Source organism: Kalmanozyma brasiliensis (genome assembly GCF_000497045.1).
Source record: "Kalmanozyma brasiliensis GHG001 unplaced genomic scaffold PSEUBRA_SCAF12, whole genome shotgun sequence".
In the NCBI taxonomy this organism is placed as follows: Eukaryota; Fungi; Basidiomycota; class Ustilaginomycetes; order Ustilaginales; genus Kalmanozyma; species Kalmanozyma brasiliensis.
In genome coordinates this window covers 1-22,959 of record NW_015961951.1, presented here as the reverse complement: position 1 = coordinate 22,959, position 22,959 = coordinate 1, and the positions used below count along the sequence as shown (strand labels likewise).

The window sequence follows — 22,959 nt, the reverse complement described above, 5'->3', positions numbered from 1 at the left end:
GAAGCGCGAGGTGCATCGTCGTTTGGTGTCACCGAGCAACGCCGTTCTGAAAGCCGGCGGATCTGCTTATCGCCAAAATCGCGGCCTGTTCTACTGTCCGATCTCACAATATAGCATTTTCGACTCACCTATGGCCATGCTTCAGAGAAGTTCACGATGATGACGGGCGCTCATCTTTGGCTGCACTACGAGCACGAAGCGGCAAGGTGGATCACATTGACTACATCAAGAACGAGTAGGGACAGAGCGGCCGAGTTTGGCGAATGTCTCCTTGACCTCGTCCGCATCACGGAGAGACAAATCCTGGCCCATCATGCGGCGACTGATATAACGGACCAGGCTGCGTGGCGCAATGCGCAAGCTGGCGATCGAGATGTTGTTGAAGTAGCCGGGGATGATCACGGGCTTGTTACGCGCATCGAGGGCAGACAGAGTGGCGGCACATACGTGCTGCGGGGTGTCGAGCGGCAGAAGGAGGCCCTTGTCGTTGGCACCTCCTTTGGTCCAGATCTCGGTCTTGGTCACGCCAGGGCAGCTGACCACAATACGAAGGTCTGATCCTTCGTTGCGCTGTTCAGCGTAGGCACTCTCGGTGAGCGAAAGCACAAACGCCTTGGATGCGGCGTACAAAGCCATCGAGGGGATGGGCATGAAGCTTGACATAGACCCAATATTGACGATGCCCGAAAGTGCGTAGCTAGACGTCTTTTGCGCCTCCTTGAGCTTGGTGTGTTGCTTTCGGATGCGTTGCAGGAAGAGGTGGAAGAGCTCTGTGAGGGCGACCACATTGATCGCGACGAGAGACTGAACGTCTTTGTATTCCATGTCTTCGAAGGGGCCGCCAAAGGCAACGCCGGCATTGTTGATGAGCAGGGCGACGTCGAGATCGCGTGTGTCCTGGTCTAGCTTCTCAGCGGCTCCCGCGACCGAGAGGTCAGACTTGATCACTTTGCACTCGACCAGATCGGACACAGACTTGGCCACCGAGTTGAGCTTGTCCACGCTACGGGCAGCGAGGATGAGGTTGTGCGTCTTGCGTTGCGCCATTTGAACGGCGAATTCCTTGCCAAGGCCCTCGGAGGCGCCCGTAATGAGCGCCCAGGGGCGTGCGGAGTCAGAGGGAGCAGACATGCGGTGCGAGTAGGAGAGGTTGAGGCAACGGAGAGAGGGATGGAAGAAACAGAGATAACGAATGCAGATCATCCTCCGTCCAGATCTTCTGACATTATATAGCGTGCCTGACAGCTACGTACAATAGGTGGCCGGCAATATCTCGAGCAGCGTCTCAGCGCGGATCCCGAACGCAAGTTTCCACCTCAACCGACGGACTGGCGTTCGGGGCAGCAATGGACAGGGGCGGCGGGAACCATCTGGGCAACGCCATTGTTCCCCCGCACACGATACGACCTTAAAATCAGTTACCACCTCGACGGACCGGAACAGCGGTCCAGCAACGAACACGGTTGCCACTCAGACAAGAAGATTGACTTGCCGTCTTGAGGTTCGTAGACATGGTTTCAAGGGGTTTGTACGACGTCATTTTGTGCGACTCCACGGCAGTCAAGGCACTGTGAAAGTGGTCGACGCCTTATCCCAAAAAACGTCTTTGTTCCATGTTACGGTCTCACAAAGACGGATATTCTTCGTGCATTCTGCGAACAGATCTCATCATCGTGCGTGTAAAGGCTTTGGGCGCGTCACAGCCTGCACGGAGCTTGAAGCTCAGTCCTCCACCAAAACGGGCAGTCCCCAGCACAGCTCAGCCCAGGTCGCGATTTTGACCCTTTTCGACCCTTGAAACAACACAGATCGGCTAGGTTGATCAGGGCGCTCTCTCTGAGCAGAGGTGAGATTGCAACACCTTGACTCACTTTTCTCCACACTCGAACCTCGTCTCATCCATCTCCATCATCACTGTCCATCCGTCACTGTCCATCCTACAAGCATCGCACACGGGTCACCCACAGCTCATCCATCGACACATCGCGCACACATTGACAGGACGTCACGCTGCCGATCACATCCGCCAGTTGGTCCTTATCAGTGTCTCTATTGCGCATTTCCATCCACGCTGCGGAGAAAGCAGTCCCTCGCTCTCGGAACCGTGTATCAGTCTACTGCTACTCAGGAACCGGCATAGCTAGATCAGCGCACTTCTGACCCAGCCGCGGAATCAACGACGAGATCCCGCAAACTCCCATCGACCGTACATCGTCTACCACCACTGCTACCAAAATGTCGGGCTGGCTTGGATACTTTTCCAAGAAGGACAACAAGAACTCGGCGCGAGATGCGATAGTGGGGCTGCGAACGCAGCTGTTGATGCTCGAGAAGAAGGAGGAGCACCTCAACAAGAAGATCGAAGACGAGCTCAAGAAAGCAAAGGCCAATGTGACCACAAATAAGCGAGGTGCGTATTCATACTCTTTCTCGACTGTTGAACCCAGACATTGCCCTCGAAATCGTCATACTAATGTCTGGTTCTGATCCCTTGCCCACACTGTCTCATCCGTCAACTTGTCACTCCAACAGCGGCGCAAGCGGCTCTGCGGCAAAAGAAGGCATACGAGAATGAGCTCGATCGCATCGCGGGCACACGGATGACGCTCGAAACGCAGGTCAACGCCATCGAGAGCGCCAACATGAACCTCGAGACCATGACGGCGATGCGCAAGGGTGCAGACGCTCTCAAGACGATCCACGGCAGCTTGAATATCGACAAGGTGGACTCGACAATGGACTCGATTCGCGAGCAGATGGATCTCACCAACGAGATCTCGGATGCCATCTCGAACCCCGTGGGCATGGGCCACGATATTGACGAGGACGAGCTCAAGAACGAGCTGGAGGAGCTGGAGCAGGATGAGCTGAACGAGAGGTTGGTGGGCGCCGACTCGGTGCCTCTGCACACGCCCGCGGTGGCCACATCAGCAGGACCATCACGCATCTCGAATGGGCCGGAGCGCAAACAGGCTGTGGTGGAAGACGATGACGATGCCGAGCTGCGTGCGCTACAGGCCGAGCTTGCCATGTAGACGTGGCAGCCTTCCAGACTTGATACATCGCCTGGCACCGTCTGGCCCGAATCTTTCCTGTCACTGTTGTCATGTTCGTTACGTCTGCAGCTCTTTGATCGAATCGTCACGCAATCATCCACCGTCTCGGGCGTGTCGACACGTGATCAGCCATCGCTTGGACCAAAACGCCGGCAAGGCTGGGCCTTGACCCACCGTATGCAGCTGACTCTCCCGCCCTCCTACGGTTGCGGCATCGCTTGCTATGTCGTGGAAGGCCAATGGCGGGAAAACGAATGGTGTCCGCTCAACTCAGCCTCGAGGCTCGGAAGAAGGGACACTACAACCGAACCTCGATGCTTGACGCTCGCTCGTCAACGTGAGCCAGCAAAAAGTCAAGACGCTAAGAACAGTTTACGGCACGGCGGCGGCTCTCAGGTCTGCTCGCCCATCTCCATGCAGGGCAAATCTGCCTGTCAGCAGGCACTGTGCAGCCGAGGCACCTTGTCAGAGGGTCTCTGCTGAGACGGCTGGATGGATGGAGGACGGTGGGCAGTGAACGCACCCTTTCCCGAAAGCCTAAAAATCCAAATTTCTGAGATTCTGGACCCCTCTGGAGTGCGACTGCGCCCCTGCCTGCCTGGCTGCCTTCTGTAGCTGCCTGCTTGCATGGAGCGTGTCTTGCCTTGGTTCTCCTGACGTTTCCGCGTTTCACATCGCGAACGACTTCTTGCCTTGGTACTGGCTCCATCTTCCCTACTCGCGCATCCTTCTCTTCACCTCGACCATATACCTGCCGCCCTCATCGAGCACAGCTTGATACCCCTAGATACAGCTGATGCTGGCATCACCTCACGACCTTTCACGACCACCTTCTCGCGCTTCGATACCCTCTGCTCCGGTCTATTTCTCCATACCTTGATCTCCGGACGGCCTTCTCCAGTGTCTCGTCGTATCCATACAGCAACAACGCGACGTCCAATACAAGGCCTTCGCAGAACCAGCAGGCTGCCATCGTACCGAGACAGGCAGCAGCGCTACGCCAAACGATACCCAGATCCCGTTCCAGATGCTGCCCGACATGCGCCTGTGAAGGATATCGCCAAGTATCCAACGACCATTGACTGCTCAGCATGAGCACATCGATAGCCAGCTCGTCAGCAAGACCGATGGCGCCTGGCGATAGTACGTCATCCTGCCTCGACGTCGAAACGACCAACTGGAACGCAGTCAAGATCCTCGCCGTGCAGCAAGGGATCCCGCTCCGCTTGTTGGAGACCATCCGTGATGCTGTCACCGCCGAAGCCAACGGATATCCCGCCGACCATGACTTTGGCTTGGAGACGCCCTTTCACATCACAGCTGCATTCCTCGACACAGGCCGTGTCATCTTCCGATTCCGCTCGCGTCAGCCTGTTCCCTCACCATCTACCAAAGTCGGTGCCGCCGACATGGCTGTGATGCCTCGCTCCAGCTCTTCTGGTGCCATCGTCTCCCAGTCAGCCTTGGACTCAGCAGATTCACATCAGCTCGCACCAAAGGGCACCCTCGCTAGCGGACTCTTCCGCAAGACGGGCAATCTCAGTCTGAAACACTCGAGATCGATTCCTGTTCTGCGTCGCAAAGCGTCGGCAGGCTTGGCTTCCTTCAAGCTGAGTGGTGCAGGTGCTGGGCCCTCCGCTGCGGCACCTTCGGCTTCCTCCTCCTCTTCGAAATCAGCTACTCGCTATCCAGGCGATGCTCGTTTGCCAGTTCGAGCTCTGCCGTTGGCCTCTTCGTCTACATTCGCTTTCGGCAGCAATGGCGAGAGCATGGCCCGTACCGGCAGCACGCCTATCAACGGTGCTTATGCCAATCGCCTCGGTACTGATCACATCTCGGAAGGCGATGTGCTCGGAGCAGTTCTTGGACTCGGACAAGCCGAGTTGTGGGCAGACGCGCAGGCCGACGCTCAGTCACCTCGATCCCCAAGCGGATCGTTGGGACCTTCTTCACTTCATCCATCCCCGCCACCTCAGCTGCAATTGCCTCAGCTCAGCTCTGACTCGCTTTTCCGCTCGCCTCGTTTGCACCAACTCAGAGAGGCGCAATCCTTCGAGTCCAATGCATCCGACACCACCACTCGCGCCACAGAGGACAACCAAATCGACATCGAGTGCTATCCATCCGACATGCATCCTTTCTTGCGCAAGGAGGCTTCCGGTGCAACCAGCTACGACAACAAGTTCCTCATTTTCGACGTCATGCAGTGCTACCAGCGTCCATCGCTCATGCCGTCTCATCCTCAGCACGGACATCCGCAGGCACGAAAGCGCAGCGTGGGGCCAGCATCGCCACCTGTCCATTCTGAGGCAGAGTTCGACACGTCAGCTCACCCAGCCAGTCTCATCGAGCAAGCACAGGCACTACCTACATCCGCTGCGCCAGGCGATGATCAAAGATTTGCTGTCTGGGCTGTTCGCAGCGAGAAGAATGATGGCACTTTCCTCGTCAGCAACCGCTTTGGCCAGACGGACGAAGAACAGAGCTCCGAGCATGCCTCGCCCGCCAACAAATCACCCACATTCACCACCAAGCGTCGAAAGCGTAGGAGCCCTCTGCCTTTTGGCGATCGTTCTACTGCCAACGACGATTCCTCTGCATCTGTCCCGCCTGCAAATGCGGCATCGTCGACCAAAGGCAAAGCCATGCTGCTGGCTGCCTCCGCAGCGCGCCTTGTCGCTGAGCTGACCGCCGAGATCGACCTCGATCTGCGTCGAGACTTCTTCTACACGTACCGCGAGTTCATGACCCCTGCGGATCTGCTCGAGCTGCTCATACTCCGCTTTGAGTGGGCAGTATCGCAGCCGAGTTCAGTTGAAGACGAAGCGCGCCGTCGCATCGTGCGAGTTCGCACCTACGTTGTCCTCAAGCACTGGCTGCAGCATCACTTTGACTTCGACTTCCTTCCCGATCGCGCTCTCCGACAACGTCTCGCCACCTGGCTCAACTCCATTGCAAAGGACGAGCGTGTCACAAAACGACCCGCAGATCTCAACATCGTCAACAGCCTGCGTAAGATTGTCCGGGGACTCAAAGAGACTTATTCTCAGTCTGGTGTGGGCGGTCTCCTGTTGCACGATGCCGGTCGCGTAGTCGATACGAAGACTAGCAGCGTTTCCACTTTCGGCTCATCGTCCCATGATTCCGATCCAGGCGGCGGCACTTCTTCGAGCACCAGGTCGGACAAGGAGGTTGGAATGACAAGCTCCGTGTCAGGATCGTCCATCACCGAAGACGTCGATCTCGACTTCAACGAAGATCAGAGCTCGCTCGACTCTCCTCAGATCCGATCGCCTCCGACTCAGCACAGTCAGCGATCATCTGGCGAAGCACGAGGCGATCCGTCGGATGCGATGCTTGCTGCCGCGCAGAAGGCCTCCGCAGAGTCTGTGCTCGTGTCGCATCGGCACACGCTTGCACCTTCCTCGCTGCAGCAGTCGCGATCCCAGGCCCCGGCTGCGAGCTCGTCACCCTTTGCGCTGCCGCACACGTCCAATGCATGGTCTCGTGCGGTCGTCCACACCGTCGGTCGTCTTTCCAAATTCAAGCGCGCGATTGGAGCTCGAGGAATGGGCATGGACAGTCATCCCGAGCTTGACAGCGAAGCAGAGGAGTGCAGCGACCTGCTCTTTGCGAAAGGAGGTCTCGACAGTCTTTTGCAGTACTTTGCTGCTGAGCAAGCCAGGCGACAGTCGTTGGCAGCTTCACGTATGTCGAGGATTCCCCAGCAGCGGCCGCTCCCGCGGACGGAAGAGGCAGACGAAGAAGAGGAAGGCTTGGCCAGTCAAGCATCCGAGGACAGCACTGGCCAAGAGGAGACGCCCAGTCTAGCAGGCGCGTCCACCAACCGCTCGACCCCAGCCAGCTCCATTGACCTCACGGTGCTCTCAGATCAGCACGCATCGCATGGCCACCAGAGCGCGCACGGTCTTGGCATTGGTATTGGCCAACGAGAGCATGCCGGATCGGACTTCTCGACTGCGACGCACGGTCATGACGCCCTCAGACTGGACTCGACGCGCATGCAACCTCTCAGCTCGCTGGTTCGAGCCAAAGCAGAGGGCGAGGACCACCTCCATCATGCGACTAGCGAGCAGACGCTCAGGTCCGTGTCGCGCATGCCTGTCGAGCAATCCTCGCAAGAGTCAGCTCCGATGACGAGAACTTCAGTCCGTCGAGGACCTTCCACGCGCGACTCGGTCCTGAGCAATGGCGCCCCACGAATTGTGCAGATTGACGATATCGACCTCTCCAGCGACGAGGATGACTTTGCCGTCAGGAAAGCGCTCAGGCGTCTGCCAGGAGCCAGAGACCTGCGCCAGGCGAACACGATCAAGGACCTCGAGCCACATCAGCAGCTCCAGTCTGGCCGCGAGAGCGTCGATTCGATGGCATCCTCCATGTTCCGACACCCGGGCGCCCCGCATCGCCTCCAGATGGGTTCTTTCAGCCACGGTCACGCTCGCGGGGTCAGCGTCGACAGCGCGCTCTTTCTCCCTGGCCAGCTCGGTTCCATGCACCTGGCTGCGCCGGCAGCACCGCCCGTCATCACCACCGTGCAGTCCGAGATGCTGGACCCGGACGAGGCCTTGCAAGGCTACGAGCTTGTCAAAGGGTTCCGACTCGACGACATCGAAAGCGACGACGAAGAACCTGGTGGCGTCGAAGCGGCTTTGCTTCGACTCGAGGGTATCATCGACGAAGATCGTCAGAAGGCAAAGGCGAAGCGAGTCGAGCGCATGTGGCAACGATCCATGGCGCGCAATGCGAAGAAGGACGCTCTCGGAGACAGTCAGGACAGCGTCGTCACGCGCCGCAGCCAAGCATCTCTGCGTTCACAGGGCGATCGCACGTGGTCGTCCTCGCTGACGGGCGGTTCACTTGCCGATGTCGAAGATGCCGCTTCCATCGCCTCTGTCCATCCCTGCGACCTTTCTGTGGACGGGTCACTCCAGAAGCATGCCAAGCCGATGGCCCATCACCAGCCACGCATTCGGCCACAGGCTTCGTTCCTGGATTTGCAAGACGGCAGCTCTGCATCCGAGTCTGGCGAGCACGAAGAGCGTAGCCAGGCTACAGTGCCTCAAGAGGAATCGCAGCAGCCTTCCGCGGAAGCTTTCTCGTCGTCTAGGCCGCTTGACGCCGCTGGGATAGACGCCACTCCTGCGCAGCGATCTGCAGCGATCCATGCCTCGAGACAAGCTGCGTCTCCGACAAAGACACCGCAACCAGTCCCCGGTCGTCTTTTGTCTCCCAAGGCTGGCTTGGCAGCTCCCCTCCCCTCCCATCGCTCCTTCTTGCTGTCCTACCGGACCGAATCGGTGGCGCGTCAGATGTGCTTGATTGAAGCAGAGTTGCTGCGATCGGTCTCGTGGGACGAGCTAGCTTCCCCGAGATGGCGCGAACGTCGCTATGGCGCCGAGGTGACTGACTGGGAGGCGTTCTACCGCGATCGTGTGCGCGACCGTCTCGAGGCCCAGCGTCAAGGCGAAGTATACCACGAACGTGCCGTCGAAGCCATTGTCGCACGCTTCAATCTCACCTCGAACTGGGTGGCCAGCGAAATCGTTCTCACGCACAATCTCGAGGAGCGCGCCGCGGTCATCTGCAAGCTGATCCGCGTAGCCTGGAAGTGCTATTTGCAGTCCAACTTTGCCTCGCTGGCGCAGATCATCTTTGGCCTCAGCACGCCATGGGTCCAGAGGCTGCGTCGAACGTGGAGCCGGGTCGGCTACTTCGAGATGCGCATGTGGCGAGACCTCAACTCGTTCGTCGGACCTCGTCACAACTTCCGTCATCTGCGCAATGCCATGCTGCAGCTGGCCGAGAGCAGTGCGGGCGAGAGCGGTCCCGGTGCCTCGAGCGCAGGCTCTATGGCTACCGAAGCGGCTCAGAGCGCGCCGACGCGAGGCTGCATTCCTTTCTTTGGCCTATTCGTCTCGGACCTGATGCAGTACGATTCGATGCCGACCCTTTTGGATCCCACGTCGCCGACGATGGCCGCCACCACCACCACTTTGGCCGCCGATGGCAAGGTGCGACTATACCCTGCGAACCCTCACGCATTTGCCGACTTGGCTCCCCTGCCTCCAGGCGTACAACTTGAGCCGCTGGTCAACATGCTCAAGTTCCGCAACGTCGCCGAGGTGATCCGCCAAATCTCTGCATTCCAGAACGCGGCCAAGAACTACGCGGCCGTGTTCGAGGCGGAGAAGGGCGCTTACGTGCGTTGCTTGAAGCTGCGATGTCTGCCCGGCGAGCTGCTGGCTCGGCTGAGCCATATGATTGAGCCTTGAAGGGCTAGGTCGCAGCAATCCACTATACCCGCTGTGACCAGCTGGAGCCGGATAGGCTCTAGAGAAGGATCACAGCCGGCCCACCCAATCACTGTATCAGTTCCACGCTTCAGTGAACATATGCCACATCAATATACCTTTATCCAGACGATGTGCGTCTTTTGCCTGAATTGTGGTCGCTCACATCTGACGACTACGCTATGCCGTTGAAACGAGAGTCGTCTACCGTCGACACAGAAGCCGATACAAAGAGACTGACAGCATTTTTCGGGCGAGAGGTTGCAGGCGTTTGAGACGAGGCCAGTCGCACGGCCAGCGCGTCTCAGAGGCGCGCCTCTGGCAGAATCGAAAAATGCTCGTGGCGTAAATGAGAGAACGCGTCGCGGTCTGAGAGATTTGTCTTTCGTGTTAATTGCAGATGCGAAGAGTGCGCTTCTGCGAGTTGGTTTCGACTGAGTATCTGAGCAGACGCAGACACTCGCAGAACAACAAAGGGTCAGCGAGAAGCGCAGCAAGCAGAGACATCGACGGACAAGAGAAGGCCAAGAGAAGCCATCGAACGAGCTCACAACTCCTCTTCTCCACTTACCATATCTTCCATCGCCATATCCTATCTGCTCATCATTCGACTTCGAAGTACGCATCTTGACAAGAAGCCATAGACAAGACACATCACGGTAGCACTGGCCACTCTCACGCTCCGCCATCGGCACAAATCATCCCTTAGCAGGACAGGTCCCCGAACGTCGCTCGATACCACATCCTCACAGTAACACAGCCAACCATGTCGGGCTTCGACTCGGGTCGTGTCTATTCCGCTCAGGCTCTGCCTGGCTCAGAAGCATCTCGCGCTCCTGATGCCCCTGCGCAGACCGAGCAGACGCTCTTCAACTTTGTTCAGACGTTCCGCACAGGCAGCGACTACATCTACCGTGATCGTCTCCGTGCTAACCTCCTCGCCAAGCAATACGTCCTCGAGGTCCAGCTCGAACACGTGCAGCTCTGGAGCAACGATCTCGCACAAGCACTGCGCGACAACCCCTCCGACATCCTTCCCCTTTTCGAGTCAGCTGTCAAGCGAGCGGCACGAGCGATCTTGCATCCAGTCGTCACCCGTGATGAGCAACGTCCAGAGGCACCTGACTGCCAGGTGACCCTCCGTAGTCATGCCAACCTCACGCCTATGCGCGACTTGCATGCCGATAGCATCTCGCACCTTGTTCGAGTTCCCGGTATCGTCATTGGCACCACCACCCTCTCTTCACGCGCAACACACCTGCAGATCATGTGCCGAGACTGCCGCACCACCAAGCCTCTCCCCGTCGTCTCTGGCTTTGGCGGCTTCACCTTGCCACGATACTGCGACTCGGCCAAGATGGACCCCACATCACCTCGATGCTCCACAGATCCTTTTGTCATCCTCCACGACAAGTGCCGCTTCGTCGACAACCAGACCGTCAAGCTGCAGGAGGCACCGGACATGGTGCCCGTCGGAGAGCTGCCCCGTCACATGCTCATGTCGGTCGACCGTGCGCTCTGCGGTCGTGTCGTGCCCGGATCGCGCATCATCGCAACCGGTATCTACTCGACCTTCAACAGCACCAAGGGTGGCAAAGGCGGCTCCAAGGCAGGTGCCATTGCGCTGCGCACACCTTACCTGCGGGTCGTGGGTCTGGAAATCGACGCAGAAGGCGCAGGTGGACGCGGCATGGCCCGCATGTTCTCCGCCGAGGAGGAAGAGGAGTTTGCTCGTCTCTCAAGGACAAGAGATCTCTACGAAAAGTTTTCGGCAAGCATCGCGCCAAGTATCTTTGGCAACCAGGACATCAAGAAGGCGATCGCCTGTCTACTTTTCGGCGGATCGAAAAAGGTGCTGCCCGACGGGATGCGATTGCGTGGCGACATCAACGTGCTCATGCTCGGTGACCCCGGAACTGCCAAGTCGCAGCTGCTCAAGTTCGTGGAAAAGGTCTCACCGATTGCTGTCTACACCTCGGGCAAGGGCTCGTCAGCTGCTGGTTTGACCGCCTCGGTGCAGCGCGATGCGCAGACGCGCGAGTTCTACCTTGAAGGCGGTGCCATGGTGCTGGCCGACGGCGGTGTGGTGTGTATCGACGAGTTCGACAAGATGCGTGACGAGGACCGTGTGGCCATTCACGAATCGATGGAGCAGCAGACCATCTCGATCGCCAAAGCGGGCATCACCACCATCCTCAACACGCGTACTTCGGTGCTGGCGGCAGCCAACCCGATCTTTGGTCGCTACGACGACATGAAGTCGCCCGGCGAGAACATCGACTTCCAGACGACAGTATTGTCGCGATTCGACATGATCTTTATCGTCAAGGACGAGCACAACGAGCAGCGCGACCGCACCATGGCCAAGCACGTCATGAACATCCACATGAACCGTGCCAACGACGCCGCGGCGACGGGCGAGTTTGACATTGAGCAGATGAAGCGCTACATCTCGTTCACCAAGGCGCGGTGCGCACCGCGTCTGTCGACCGAGGCGGCCGAGAAGCTCTCGTCGCACTTTGTGGCGCTGCGCAAGCAGGTGGCGCAGGTGGAGCGCGACAATGACGAGCGCTCGTCGATCCCCATCACGGTGCGTCAGCTGGAAGCCATCATTCGAATTTCGGAGTCTCTGGCCAAGGTGACGCTCTCGCCGACGGTGGGCGAGGAGCACGTGGACGAGGCGATGCGTCTGTTTCGCTCGTCGACCATGGACGCGGTGCAGGCGGGCAACGTGGAAGGCATGACGCGCGGCGAGCTCGCTGAAGAGTGCCAGAAGCTGGAACGCGAGATCCGTCGACGTCTGCCCATCGGCTGGAGCACGAGCTATGCCAAGCTGCGCCACGAGTTTGTCGAGAGCCAGGGCTACACCAACCACGCGCTCGAGAGGACGCTGTTCATCCTCGAGAAGCGTGATGTGATTCGTTTCTCGAACCAGCGCAAGGCTCTGACACGTACTGGTGTCTGAGTCGGGGGCGTGTGGTCTTTTCTTGTCGTCATCGCTTGGCTGTCCTGTACCACTTCATACCAATCTCTCTTGTATCTGTAGGTCTTTCTCATGTTACTGGTCGCATTGTTGCTCAATTTCATCCGTCCCTGTCTCGATCCAGACCGAATCTTTGTCTGCCGCACTGTGCCGAGCAACGGCCTACTCCATCCAAAAGCAACCGTCCGGCAAAACGATGCGGGCTGTACGCGGATACGCCACGCTGCAAGGCAGCCCACGCGCTGTTAGTCTCCGAATAGTCTCCAAAGATAAGACGTGGCGAGACAAGGAGGCGTCGACCAGGATGGTGGAGCACCCTCGGTTGAACTCCGGAGTTGGCGTTCCTCATGCAGCAATGGTGGTCGTCGTGGTGGCTGTCTGATTTAGGGAAAAAGGAGCAACCTCGGTTTGTTAGGCCGGGTCAAGAATGCGACTCTCGCAAAAAGGAAAAACACGCGAGCGAGCCAGCGCCCAACATTTTGCCCTGCCGCTTCGCAAGCCTCGAATGGACAGAGATTTCTCCGCTAGCCTCAGGGTCCTCCTTACCCCAAAGTTTCGAAGGCGAGGAAGCGACGCCCTGCTCGATACTGGGCCCTTTCCGCTTGCTTGCTCGTTCTCTGCACGTCCGGGAAGGCGTTCCGAAGTCACAGATTGCGAGCACAGCCTGTTATCTGCTGCGCCTGGCTGGCGTCGGTCGAGTCTCGTCGCAACGTCTCGTAGCAACCTCAATCGTGGGCAGAATCGCTTGGTCAACCTGAGCGAAATGCAGCACGTCGCCTGATGGCTTACTGCATCTCATCTGCAGGCTTGCGGGCTTCCCAGTCAAATTGTATGGCTCTCTCATTGTTTCGACACGCATTTCGCTGCCGTCGAGTGCTGTCTCAAGCGACACGCGATGCAACCTTGCAGCGACCAGCCGAATGGCACACCTCCTCGCCCACTTCTTCCACCCAGACCTGTGTCGAACATGGCTCTAAAGATCCGCTCTGCGTCGATGTGGAACTCGACGGCGAGGCTCATGCATGTCAAGCTTGTCTGCTTCAGCTTCTTTCGACGGTCGAAGGCGATCTCGAGCGACGACGTCGAAGAGCAAGCATAGCCTCGACGTACTGCACCAGCAGCCCAATGGTGCTTTAAGTTCCCCACACGCTTTGTAATGGTTCAATTGCGAGACTTGAATTTAAAGTGACAAATCCTCACCGCAACGAGTGGTTGCTCGCTTTCCTCTCCTTCTGAGCCACGTTTCGCTGCCACAGTGCACCCTCCTCGAAGAGAAAAGAAAAGAAAAAGAAAAAAGAGGGAAAAAGGGAAATCGGCGGCGTGTGTGTCACTTTCTGCTGGTTCATCCGGGCGCAGCACAGCACAGTGTGCGCTCTATCTCGCTCGGCTGTCCTTTCTCTCTCTCCAACCCTGCCTTGTCGCCTTCCTTCCTCGTGAGCTGTCCCGTGTGCCAAAAGGCTCAGTCCAGCACGCTTTGCACTTTTCCACTGCGAGTCGCAACTTATCGCGTTGTCCTCATCATCACCATCCTCGACACTCTCTCCGACCATCACCATTTTTTGAAGGAGGCGAGGCACAAACCACATCAGCACTCGTTCCAGCTTCCAGCACCATCCTCTCCGACCGCAGTCACTCGACACCTCGAGGCCACGTGCACAGACAGGCTGTGCTTCATCCATCAGTCCCGGGTCTTAAAGGCTGCCAAAGGCGCCGAGCGTCTTTCACTACATCTTGCTCGACCGAAAGCAGTCTTCGCAACGGAAAGCCACTCATTCGACCGCGTTTGCCCCATCTCGACACCGCGTACGTAGCAGAGCAACGAGGAAGCGTCCATCTGCAGAGATCACGCAGAGTCCAGAATCAGTACATCTACCAGACATTGCTTTGATTCAGCCACCGCGCGCACGACGGCCATGACCACCAGTTTTGCCAGCGCATCGCGGAAGACTCAGTTCAGCACATCATCAGGCTCCCATTCCACCTCGCCCCCGAGCCTTACCAACACAAGCAGTCCTTCCTCGAGCGACTCCACGGGCGAAGACGAGGCTTCGGCCACGGCCACGAGCCGGGCTCGTCTCGGTGCCTCTCACCACAGCAAAGTAGACACCTCTGCTATCTCGGACTCGCAATCCACCGGAGCAACCGTCTGGGGCGAGTATCCAGAGTCGCTCCCCAACAGCTTCACCGTCCATTCCGAGCAACACCTCAAACCAGGTTTCCACGACATGACCTTTGCCGGCTGGAATGGCAACTTTGCCAACCTGGGCTCGCAGAACGAAGCGGATCTTTCGATGGACATGGACTCTGCCTCAGGCACCGACCATGGTTTTTCACCCACTTCGATTCACTCGCCCGCATCGTCCCACAACGCCATGCCCAGCTTCTCGAGTGCATCACAGACCATCGTCGGCGACAGTCCCGGTAGCTCCGACACCAAGACGGGCTCAGCCCCGCATGACACTGCAACACCTGGCACCATGAGCTTTGCTGGTAGCGGCGAGGACTCGGACGGTCATGTGGCATGGACAGCAAAGGCGGGAGACAACGACGAAGCCATGTTCGACTCCTTTGTTCAAGCTGGCTCGTTCGGCTCGCCTGCTGTCAAGTCCGAACCGTTCCCTGTCAACATCGCCCACAACAACAATGCCTTCGCAGCTATGAACATCCCCGCTGCTTCGTCTTCCGCCATGATGCCGCCTTCAGCACCCACCAAACCCAGCGCGACGCGAACACCAAAGGCAAACGGCATCGCCAACGGCAATGCGAGCGCTTCTTCGTCTCGACGCAATTCGGGCGAGTCATCCGAGCCCAAGAAGCAACCCGGCTCTTCTTCAACAGCAGCAACGCGACGCACGGGCTCGCAGACGGCTGTGCACAGCAACAACCTCGATGCGGATCTGGGATACTCAGCCTTTGAAGTCGTTCGCCCCAATCGCGAAGGTCTCAAGGACCTCCAGGTTCACATCAACGGAGTGCCCATGCATGGGGCCAAGTCGCGCGTCGAGACGCAGATTCGAATGAGGATCGAGTTGGTCCGGCCCAAGACCACCCCTGCTGGCGGGTGGGAACGCATCGGCTCGTTTACCCACATCAAGCTTCCACCTCTCAGCGGCACAAAGCGCAAGTCGAAAAAGTACCAAAAGACAGATGTGCCTCCGGAGAAGACGCTCTTTGTCGACGCGACTGTCGTCAATGCAACGCCGCCCCACGACCGCGTCCACGTCTGCAAAGGCTGTCGTCAGAGGGAGCGCAAGCGCGCGCACCGAAAGAAGGATCCCAAAACGCCTTCCGAAAGCCAGCCTTCCGAAGAAGAGATGAGGACTCTGGGTATCGACCCTTCCGCCCCCGACGCTGTCGCCAGGACGCAGGCTCGAATGGAGGAAGAGGAGAAGAAGCGAGTTGTGCTCTTCAATTGTGGTGACTACGTCGATTTCGAAGAGGGCGAGGCTGTCCTCCCGACTCGCATCACGTGCTACTGCCGACATCACAAGGAGAAGACCGGCTTTTGCGTCATCTTCACCATGCGAGATTGGCAGGGGCGCTTGATTGCCACCGGCTCGACTCCTCCCATCATGATCACAGATGATCACAAGTCGATGGGCCAAGCGGCTCAAGCAGCTGCCGCTGCGGGGGCGGCCTCCAACGCAGCATCGCCTTCAGCACCCGCTTCGCTCGGCATCATCAAGCAAGTCAACGGCAGCAGCGCACGAAGCCCTTCGTTGCTGCAGTCTCAGCAGCAGTATGATGATTCGATCAGTGCAGCCACTTCGGCAAGCGGCAGCGCCACTCCCAACGGCAGCTTCAGCGCAGATGCACCAGCCAAACAGAGGAAGGAAAGGTCCAAGCCGTACGATGGCAACCGACGTCGTCGCAACACCTCGGGCAAGGACCTCAACATGACGCCATACTCGGGAACGGGTCAGAACACGCCTTCTGTGAACGCCACCTCCCCTGCACCTGCCGGCAACGGCGTCGACTTCAGCTCGACCGACTTCTGGAATGCATTTGCTACTGCAGGCACAGCCATGACAGATTTGGGCCGCAGCAACAGCACCAGCACAGGCACCAAGACACCCGGCGATGCTTCGAGCGTCGGTGGCGGCTCTCCGCAACCAGCAGGTATGGTCGGGGCTGGGACGATGCAGCCCATGCAGCAGCCGATGCAAATCTCACCCATGCCACCTCAGTTGCAAGCCCAGCTCGCGCAAGGCTCCCTCTCGCCTACGTCTCTGCAGACCAATCTCGCGAGTCTGCCCAACTTTGACCTCGAGCAATTCTTCCGCAACGCGCAAGCTGGCGTCTCGAGTGGTGTCGATTTTGCTCAGCTCATGGCAATGGCCGCGGCCGCAGCACTCCCTCCTCATCTTCGACCTCAGCCGAGCCCTGGTGCTGCTTCGACGCCCAGCTTTGCACAACTTTCTCCTTCCGGGCCGAACCCGTCCATCGAGCAGGCTCCTTTGCCAAAGATTTCCAAACTGATTCCAGGCGAAGGTCCCACCAGTGGCGGTATCGAGGTCACTGTCTTGGGAGAGAACTTCACTGAAGGTGTCACCTGCGTCTTTGGCGACGTTCCAGCCGCCAACACCAAGGTCTGGGCCAGCAACACGCTCGTCTGTCTCTTGCCACCGAGCTCCAGCCCGGGTCCGGTCGTTGTCAGCGTCAAGACTCCTGGGATGGCAGTCCAACCGCCTCCAGTCAACGGTCCTCTGCAGCTCTTTACCTACATCGACACCACCGATCGTGCTCTCATGGAGCTCGCCTTGCAGGTCGTTGGTCTGCAGATGACCGGGCAGATGCGTTCTGCGCGCGAAGTGGCCATGCGCGTCGTCGGCTCGGGCGGCGGCCAGCAGCCGGGTTTGCCTCCCACCTTCACCAGTGGAGGCAGCAGCGGCGGCGGCGTCGGTCACGCAGAAGCTCGTGATGCCGTTGCTGGGTTCTTCACTGGTCGATCGCAGAGCTCGAGCTTCCAAGATACCCTGGTGCAATTCCTCTCGCTTCTCGATACCGATGTCAGCGACATCGAGCACGCAGAACCCCGAGTCGATGCAATCCGTCTCGCCAACAAGCAAGGCCACACCCTGCTCCATCTCGCTACGCTCATGGGCTTCCATCGACTCGTCGACGCGCTCATCCGCCGAGGCTGCCCGCTGGATGCTCGTGATCACAACGGTGTGACTGCACTCCACTTTGCCGCCATCCAAGGTCGGGTCACCATTGCCCGTATGCTCCTGAGAGCAGGTGCGCGAGACGACGTTGCCGATGTTCACGGTCTCTACGCTATTGACCAGGCTCGCAATCAGGATCAGGAGGACGTAGAGAGGATGCTCGACAACACGGCGCGCACCGGACATTGGCAGACTCGCCGACTCACGTCCCATGCAGCTACGAGCCTCTTGTACGATGACGAGGACGAGGACATCGTTTCGGACGAGATCGGTAGCGACGCCAGCCAGTCGGACGTCGACGACGACAACGTCAGCACCAGCTTTGACGAGTACAGCGACGACAGCTGCTCGGTGAGTGGCGACGATGCCTATGACCTGCCCCATCGAGGCCAGGTCTCGGCTGCAGATGACGACACAGAAGCTCGCGAGGCATTGGACTCTCTGCCAACGCCCATCATCGACGAGAAAGCGGTCTTGAAAGCTGCCGATGCTCGTCTCGCCGAGGAGAGCGCCAAGAAGGCCGAAGCAAAGGAGGACGACTCGAAGAAGGGAGCTGTGCTGGACGCGGGTGCCACCAAGTCCTGGCTGACCAAGGCAGGCGATACGGGAGCCGACTGGATGAATCGAGCCTTCCTTCCTCAGACAGTCGCTCACAGGTTCTCTCAGCTGCACATGCCCGCCATGCCAGCGATGCCTGCCATCAGCGTCTTCCATCTCGCGTTGCCGGCTGCTTCGGGCTTGATGCCTTGGTCCGGTGCACAGCGGTCGGAAGAGATGACCAACGTCAAGGAGGTCGCTGCTACCAGTCCCAAGGCCGAGCAAGGCTGGGACCAGGATGAGCGGGGCGGGTTCCTCACTCTGTGGAAGAACATTGTCGAGGAAGGCGCCTGGGGTCTCAATCCGCTCTACACGCCGCCGCCCGCTTACGAGTCAGTTGCTGCAGGCGAAAGTCAAGATCTATTGACGCAGTCCACCAACGCGAAGGACGCATCCTCGCCGACCGACATTGCTGACGAATCGATTTCGCAGAGCAACACTCCCACTGCCGGTCCATCCCGCAGGCCATCGACACGCCGACGCCCAGCTCAGTCCAGCAGCGAGGTCTTTAGCACGCCTTCGAGCTCGACGTCCACTCACGCTTCGAAGGCCGTCCCTGCATCGACGGGCCAAGCCGGAAAGGGCAAAGCGCCAGCTCACGCTCCTTCCGCAGCGGTCGCACGTCGTCGCAAAGGTCAGCTGCATTTGCGCGACGACGCCATGCTCGTATGGTTCTGGATTCCTGTGTTGCTCGTCGCCGCCATCGTCGTTCTCTTTTCAAAGAGCTCCAGCATCTTCAGCTACGCCGACCTCATGAGTTACCTAGACTTGCCCGCCGTCGGACGCATTCGAGAGGCTTGATGCGCCTCTGTTATCGCAGCATTCCATCAGTCACGCACTAAGTTGTCATTCTTGTCACTGCCATTGTTGTTTGAATCGTTGCTCAATCGGATGTTTGCTTTCACTTTGCCCCCACCGCATCGTAAGAAGTCTGTCTGTCCGTCGCTGATGAGCTTTCTTAAAAATCCAGATTTCGCGCTGCGCAAATCTTAGAATTTTGAGTCTTGAGATTTGGAGATTTGAGCCTCAAGTCTTGCAAGTTGAACTTTTAGCCTTAAGTCTAGCAAGCTGAGGATCTGCAGGTGCACACATCCTCACTACCCTTTCTACAATGCTTTCTTTCTTCACTCTGTTGCTTCAGCTTGATGCTGCTTGGGTACGCTGTTGTTGTTGATGAGAGCATATAGCATCAGACAGACAAGCTGATGCTGGTGCGTCTCTTCATGCACATGTGCGTGGACAGAGAAGGCATGCCCAAAGCCGTCAGCGCTGCCACCTCCATCATTGCCAGTCTGGAGTTCTGCATGCGCACCGTGCTGCACCACCACCTCTTCAATGACACTGACGGTCAGCTACTCAGGATGTTGTTATGGGTTCGCTCGAGAGGTATGGGTCATTGCCGAACTCACAACTTCGGCAATGCAAGCCCGGCTCGGGCCAAACTCGAGTTAGCTTCTCTAGAGACGGCTAGCCGCTATCAAGGATCACTCCAAGAAGCTTCGCAGGAGATCACCCGGGGCAGGACTGGACACAGGCACCACCCCAGACGGCAGGATGACCGCCAGGGCCGGATGGGGGCGTGACCAGGCACACACGCAGGTCGTGCAGGTAAACAATGGGCCGGTTTAGGCTAGCTGTGCCGGCAGGAGAACCAGGCAGGGCCAGAGGCCTCTTTATATACATCACGCTTGCTCGAGTAGGATGAGGCTGGACCTCATCCACTCTACTTCACATATCACGTCTCTAACGTTGTCTTTGCCATCAGCGATCACTTCATTTCACTCTCTACGGTCACACAGTCACGCAGCGGCAATACAAACTGTGTTGCTGCTACATCACTGTCTGTGCCGTCTGACACAGGACTGGGTTAGGGTTTGATGGGCGGAACAGAATGATGTTGGCGCATCAACCGCCTGGCAAGACGGTCCATTTGAAATTTCAAGTCCCAAATTTGAAATGGCAGGAAGACGGTCAGCTACAAAATTGGAGACGCGTTGTATTCATTTTGAATTTCCTGGCAATTTCCAACTGGCAGGCGGACGGCACCATCAGCAAGACGGTCTGATACAAGCAGCAAGACGGTCTGATACAAAGGCAAGACGGTCTGCTACAGATCAGCAAGACGGTCAGCTTCAAGTTGGAAGACGGTCTGATACAAAGTGAAGCTGCCTGTACGGTTGCACATCACCTGTCCACCACACAGACGTTCCAATCTCAAGATGACCACCGTCAACTGTCCGGTGTGCGCCTTCAGCTACGCCATCACCAACATCACTAACCACATCTGCAAGGCGCACTCTGGTGTTCACGTCACACAAGATGCAGCAGCAGCTTGTGGTCTGGTGGCGTGCAGCTGCGGTCAGGTAGTGTTGAATGCAGTGGCGCTGAGGAAGCATCAGGGCATCCGGCACTGCCAGGCGGTGCTGCCACCAACGCCACTAGAGACGCAGCCCAACACGGTAGCAAACATGGTAGCAGCAGAACCAATATTGCAATTTCAGGTACCACCGTCTCCAGAATCTCAGAGCCAGGCCGCATCACCTGCACAAGGCATGCCACAGTCAGACAGCGGCAACACGGCTCAAGACCAGGAAGATCTACCGCTTGTTCAGCCAGACAGCGGTCCTGCAAGTCCAGGCTCTCCAAGTGAGCGGTCACTCAGCCCAGTATCTGATGTGGACGGTCCAACGCTTCCTGACTTGCCAGCAGAAGAGCCAGCACCACCGTCAGATGCAGGAGACCGCCACCAAGAGGACATACCAGCAGACGGCATTGTGATTTGGCTGGGAGGCAGTGAGCCAGAACTGCCAGTGGAGCCGCCAAGCATGCTTCTTGCGTCTGCTGCAGACACTGGTACGCGTCTGCCACCGGCACCTCCCTGCACGCCAATCAACAACTGGGATGTGGAGAGCACAACAGATGTGGACTTCTACTCCGTCACTGTCTCTCCTGCCACACTGCTGCTCATCCACCCACCGGGCTGCTATATGGCGCTGGTTGCACACGCACCAGAATCACGGGACCTGGACATGTACAAGAACTGGGTCTTCTTTGCGGAATCCAAGTGCCGTCTCAGCTTTGAACCGAAACACAAGCTTCCGCTCATTGAACGTCTCCGTCAAGCACCACAGCACGCCACACTGCTGGCATCACCGCATCCCACCACGCTCACATACGGAGAGCTGCGCATTGACAGCGCCATATTGGTGGAAGCGCTGCAAGACATAGGCTGCCAAAGCGTCCACATGTCTGCATTTGGCATCAAGGTGCCCATTGAGCGGTTCATGGATCCAGCACATCATGCAGAACACCCGCTACAGCACACCAACATGTATGACATTGGGCGTACCGTGTACACTGGCAGAGTCACAGCACTAGCGCCCAGGANTCATGCAGAACACCCGCTACAGCACACCAACATGTATGACATTGGGCGTACCGTGTACACTGGCAGAGTCACAGCACTAGCGCCCAGGACGCGTAAGGGACGGTACAAACAGTACCCACTGGCAATGCAGGTTGGACGCGGCTATGGCGGTGTAGAGCTGACGTGGAAGAGGCGTGCAGACGGTCTCATGCACTTCAAGGCGTACTCCAAGCTGACGCATCTGCTCAAGGCGGGTGCTGCTGGTGCCGGTAAAGGTTTCCAACCCATGACGGTGGGTGTGATCAAGAAGCGCATTGAGACTCTGCACGCGTGGAAGGAGCGTATCAGGGAAGCGCCATCAGATCTGGGAAAAGGGATCCGCCTGGAGCTCACGGTACAANCATTGAGACTCTGCACGCGTGGAAGGAGCGTATCAGGGAAGCGCCATCAGATCTGGGAAAAGGGATCCGCCTGGAGCTCACGGTACAAGCATCATCAGTTGTTCAGGCGCAAGCAGCGGCAGAAGCAAGCCGGTACCTGGACGCACAGTACCTGTTCTCAGCAGCGGCCGGTGATGAGCAGCTGCTCACGCACACGTTCTCCAGAGGCGCCGTGATTGCCAATACAGAGGCAATGGCGGCCATTGCAGAAGAGAAGCGGCTCCTCAGCGGCAAAGGCGCCAAGCAGTCCACTCTGGTGCAGCGTCAAATGGTCACAGACGTGTACAATGCCATTGGTTGGAATCCTGGACGGAAGCCCACACCGCTTGACAGCCGCACCGCCTGGTGGAAGCAGAGCCAGGCCGCCACAGCTTTGGAACAGCAGCTGGAGCGGTTTCAGACCGCCACGCAAGCGCGAGAGCTGTTCTCACATCTGCAGATCCATCTGCAGTGTCAAGCGTGCCGCCATCATGGGACCTATCAGCGCATTGGCCTGGCAAGTTCATTCCGCATCCGCTGCAACCGCAATCAATGCCATCATGCGCTCAGCAAGCAGCGCTTCCGTGCTCACATTGCAAGAGAGGTGGAGAGCGGCCATCTGACAGTCAACTTGGACGCACTGGTTGCAGATGTCTTACAGCTGACGTTCCTTCCAGCACCAGAGGACGTGCGCTTGCGGGCCCTCAATACAAGGCGGGACCTGCGCGGTCTCAAGCGCTCGGGCACATATGCGGCAGTTGAAGACAGTCTTCTGCGTTGCGTGTCCAAGATGCTGGAGGAAGAATACGGTGCGCAAACTGCACTTGAGATTCAAGACGAGGCGCTGGAATGGTTGCGTGATCATCCAGCAGCCGTGACCAACCACCTTGGTACTGCAAGCCGGCCAGCAGCTGACGCCCTCCTGGAGCGCTTGGCACAGGAAGATACAGAGCTGACGCCGCAAGAGGAGATGCTTAGGGTTAGGGTTAGGGTTAGGGTTAGGGTTAGGGTTAGGGTTAGGGTTAGGGTTAGGGTTAGGGTTAGGGTTAGGGTTAGGG

At 58.1% G+C, this 22,959-nt stretch overlaps 6 protein-coding genes across 6 annotated transcripts; 5 read left to right on the top strand and 1 right to left on the bottom strand.

Moving 5' to 3' along the window:
- Nucleotides 1–225: 225 nt before the first annotated feature.
- PSEUBRA_001047 (Short-chain dehydrogenase/reductase SDR) lies at nucleotides 226–1,131 on the bottom strand (the record flags this gene model as incomplete). Its single annotated transcript, XM_016434332.1, has 1 exon — nucleotides 226–1,131. The coding sequence occupies one exon, from the start codon at nucleotides 1,129–1,131 to the stop codon at nucleotides 226–228; it is 906 nt and encodes a 301-aa protein (XP_016294092.1).
- Nucleotides 1,132–2,235: 1,104 nt separating this feature from the next.
- Nucleotides 2,236–3,035, top strand: PSEUBRA_001046 (Snf7; the record flags this gene model as incomplete). Its single annotated transcript, XM_016434351.1, has 2 exons — nucleotides 2,236–2,410; nucleotides 2,533–3,035. 2 exons carry the CDS (start codon nucleotides 2,236–2,238, stop codon nucleotides 3,033–3,035), a joined length of 678 nt encoding a protein of 225 aa, XP_016294091.1.
- Nucleotides 3,036–4,147: 1,112 nt separating this feature from the next.
- On the top strand, nucleotides 4,148–9,352 carry PSEUBRA_001045 (Ras-like guanine nucleotide exchange factor, N-terminal; the record flags this gene model as incomplete). The annotated part of the gene is made up of 1 exon (XM_016434350.2): nucleotides 4,148–9,352. One exon carries the CDS (start codon nucleotides 4,148–4,150, stop codon nucleotides 9,350–9,352), a length of 5,205 nt encoding a protein of 1,734 aa, XP_016294090.2.
- Nucleotides 9,353–10,136: 784 nt separating this feature from the next.
- Nucleotides 10,137–12,335, top strand: PSEUBRA_001044 (Mini-chromosome maintenance, DNA-dependent ATPase; the record flags this gene model as incomplete). The annotated part of the gene is made up of 1 exon (XM_016434345.1): nucleotides 10,137–12,335. The coding sequence occupies one exon, from the start codon at nucleotides 10,137–10,139 to the stop codon at nucleotides 12,333–12,335; it is 2,199 nt and encodes a 732-aa protein (XP_016294089.1).
- A 1,931-nt stretch (nucleotides 12,336–14,266) lies between these two features.
- Nucleotides 14,267–18,916, top strand: PSEUBRA_001043 (Ankyrin repeat-containing domain protein; the record flags this gene model as incomplete). Its single annotated transcript, XM_016434344.1, has 1 exon — nucleotides 14,267–18,916. The coding sequence occupies one exon, from the start codon at nucleotides 14,267–14,269 to the stop codon at nucleotides 18,914–18,916; it is 4,650 nt and encodes a 1,549-aa protein (XP_016294088.1).
- A 1,418-nt stretch (nucleotides 18,917–20,334) lies between these two features.
- Nucleotides 20,335–22,098, top strand: PSEUBRA_001042 (uncharacterized protein; the record flags this gene model as incomplete). Its single annotated transcript, XM_059464523.1, has 1 exon — nucleotides 20,335–22,098. The coding sequence occupies one exon, from the start codon at nucleotides 20,335–20,337 to the stop codon at nucleotides 22,096–22,098; it is 1,764 nt and encodes a 587-aa protein (XP_059320865.1).
- Nucleotides 22,099–22,959: the final 861 nt, after the last annotated feature.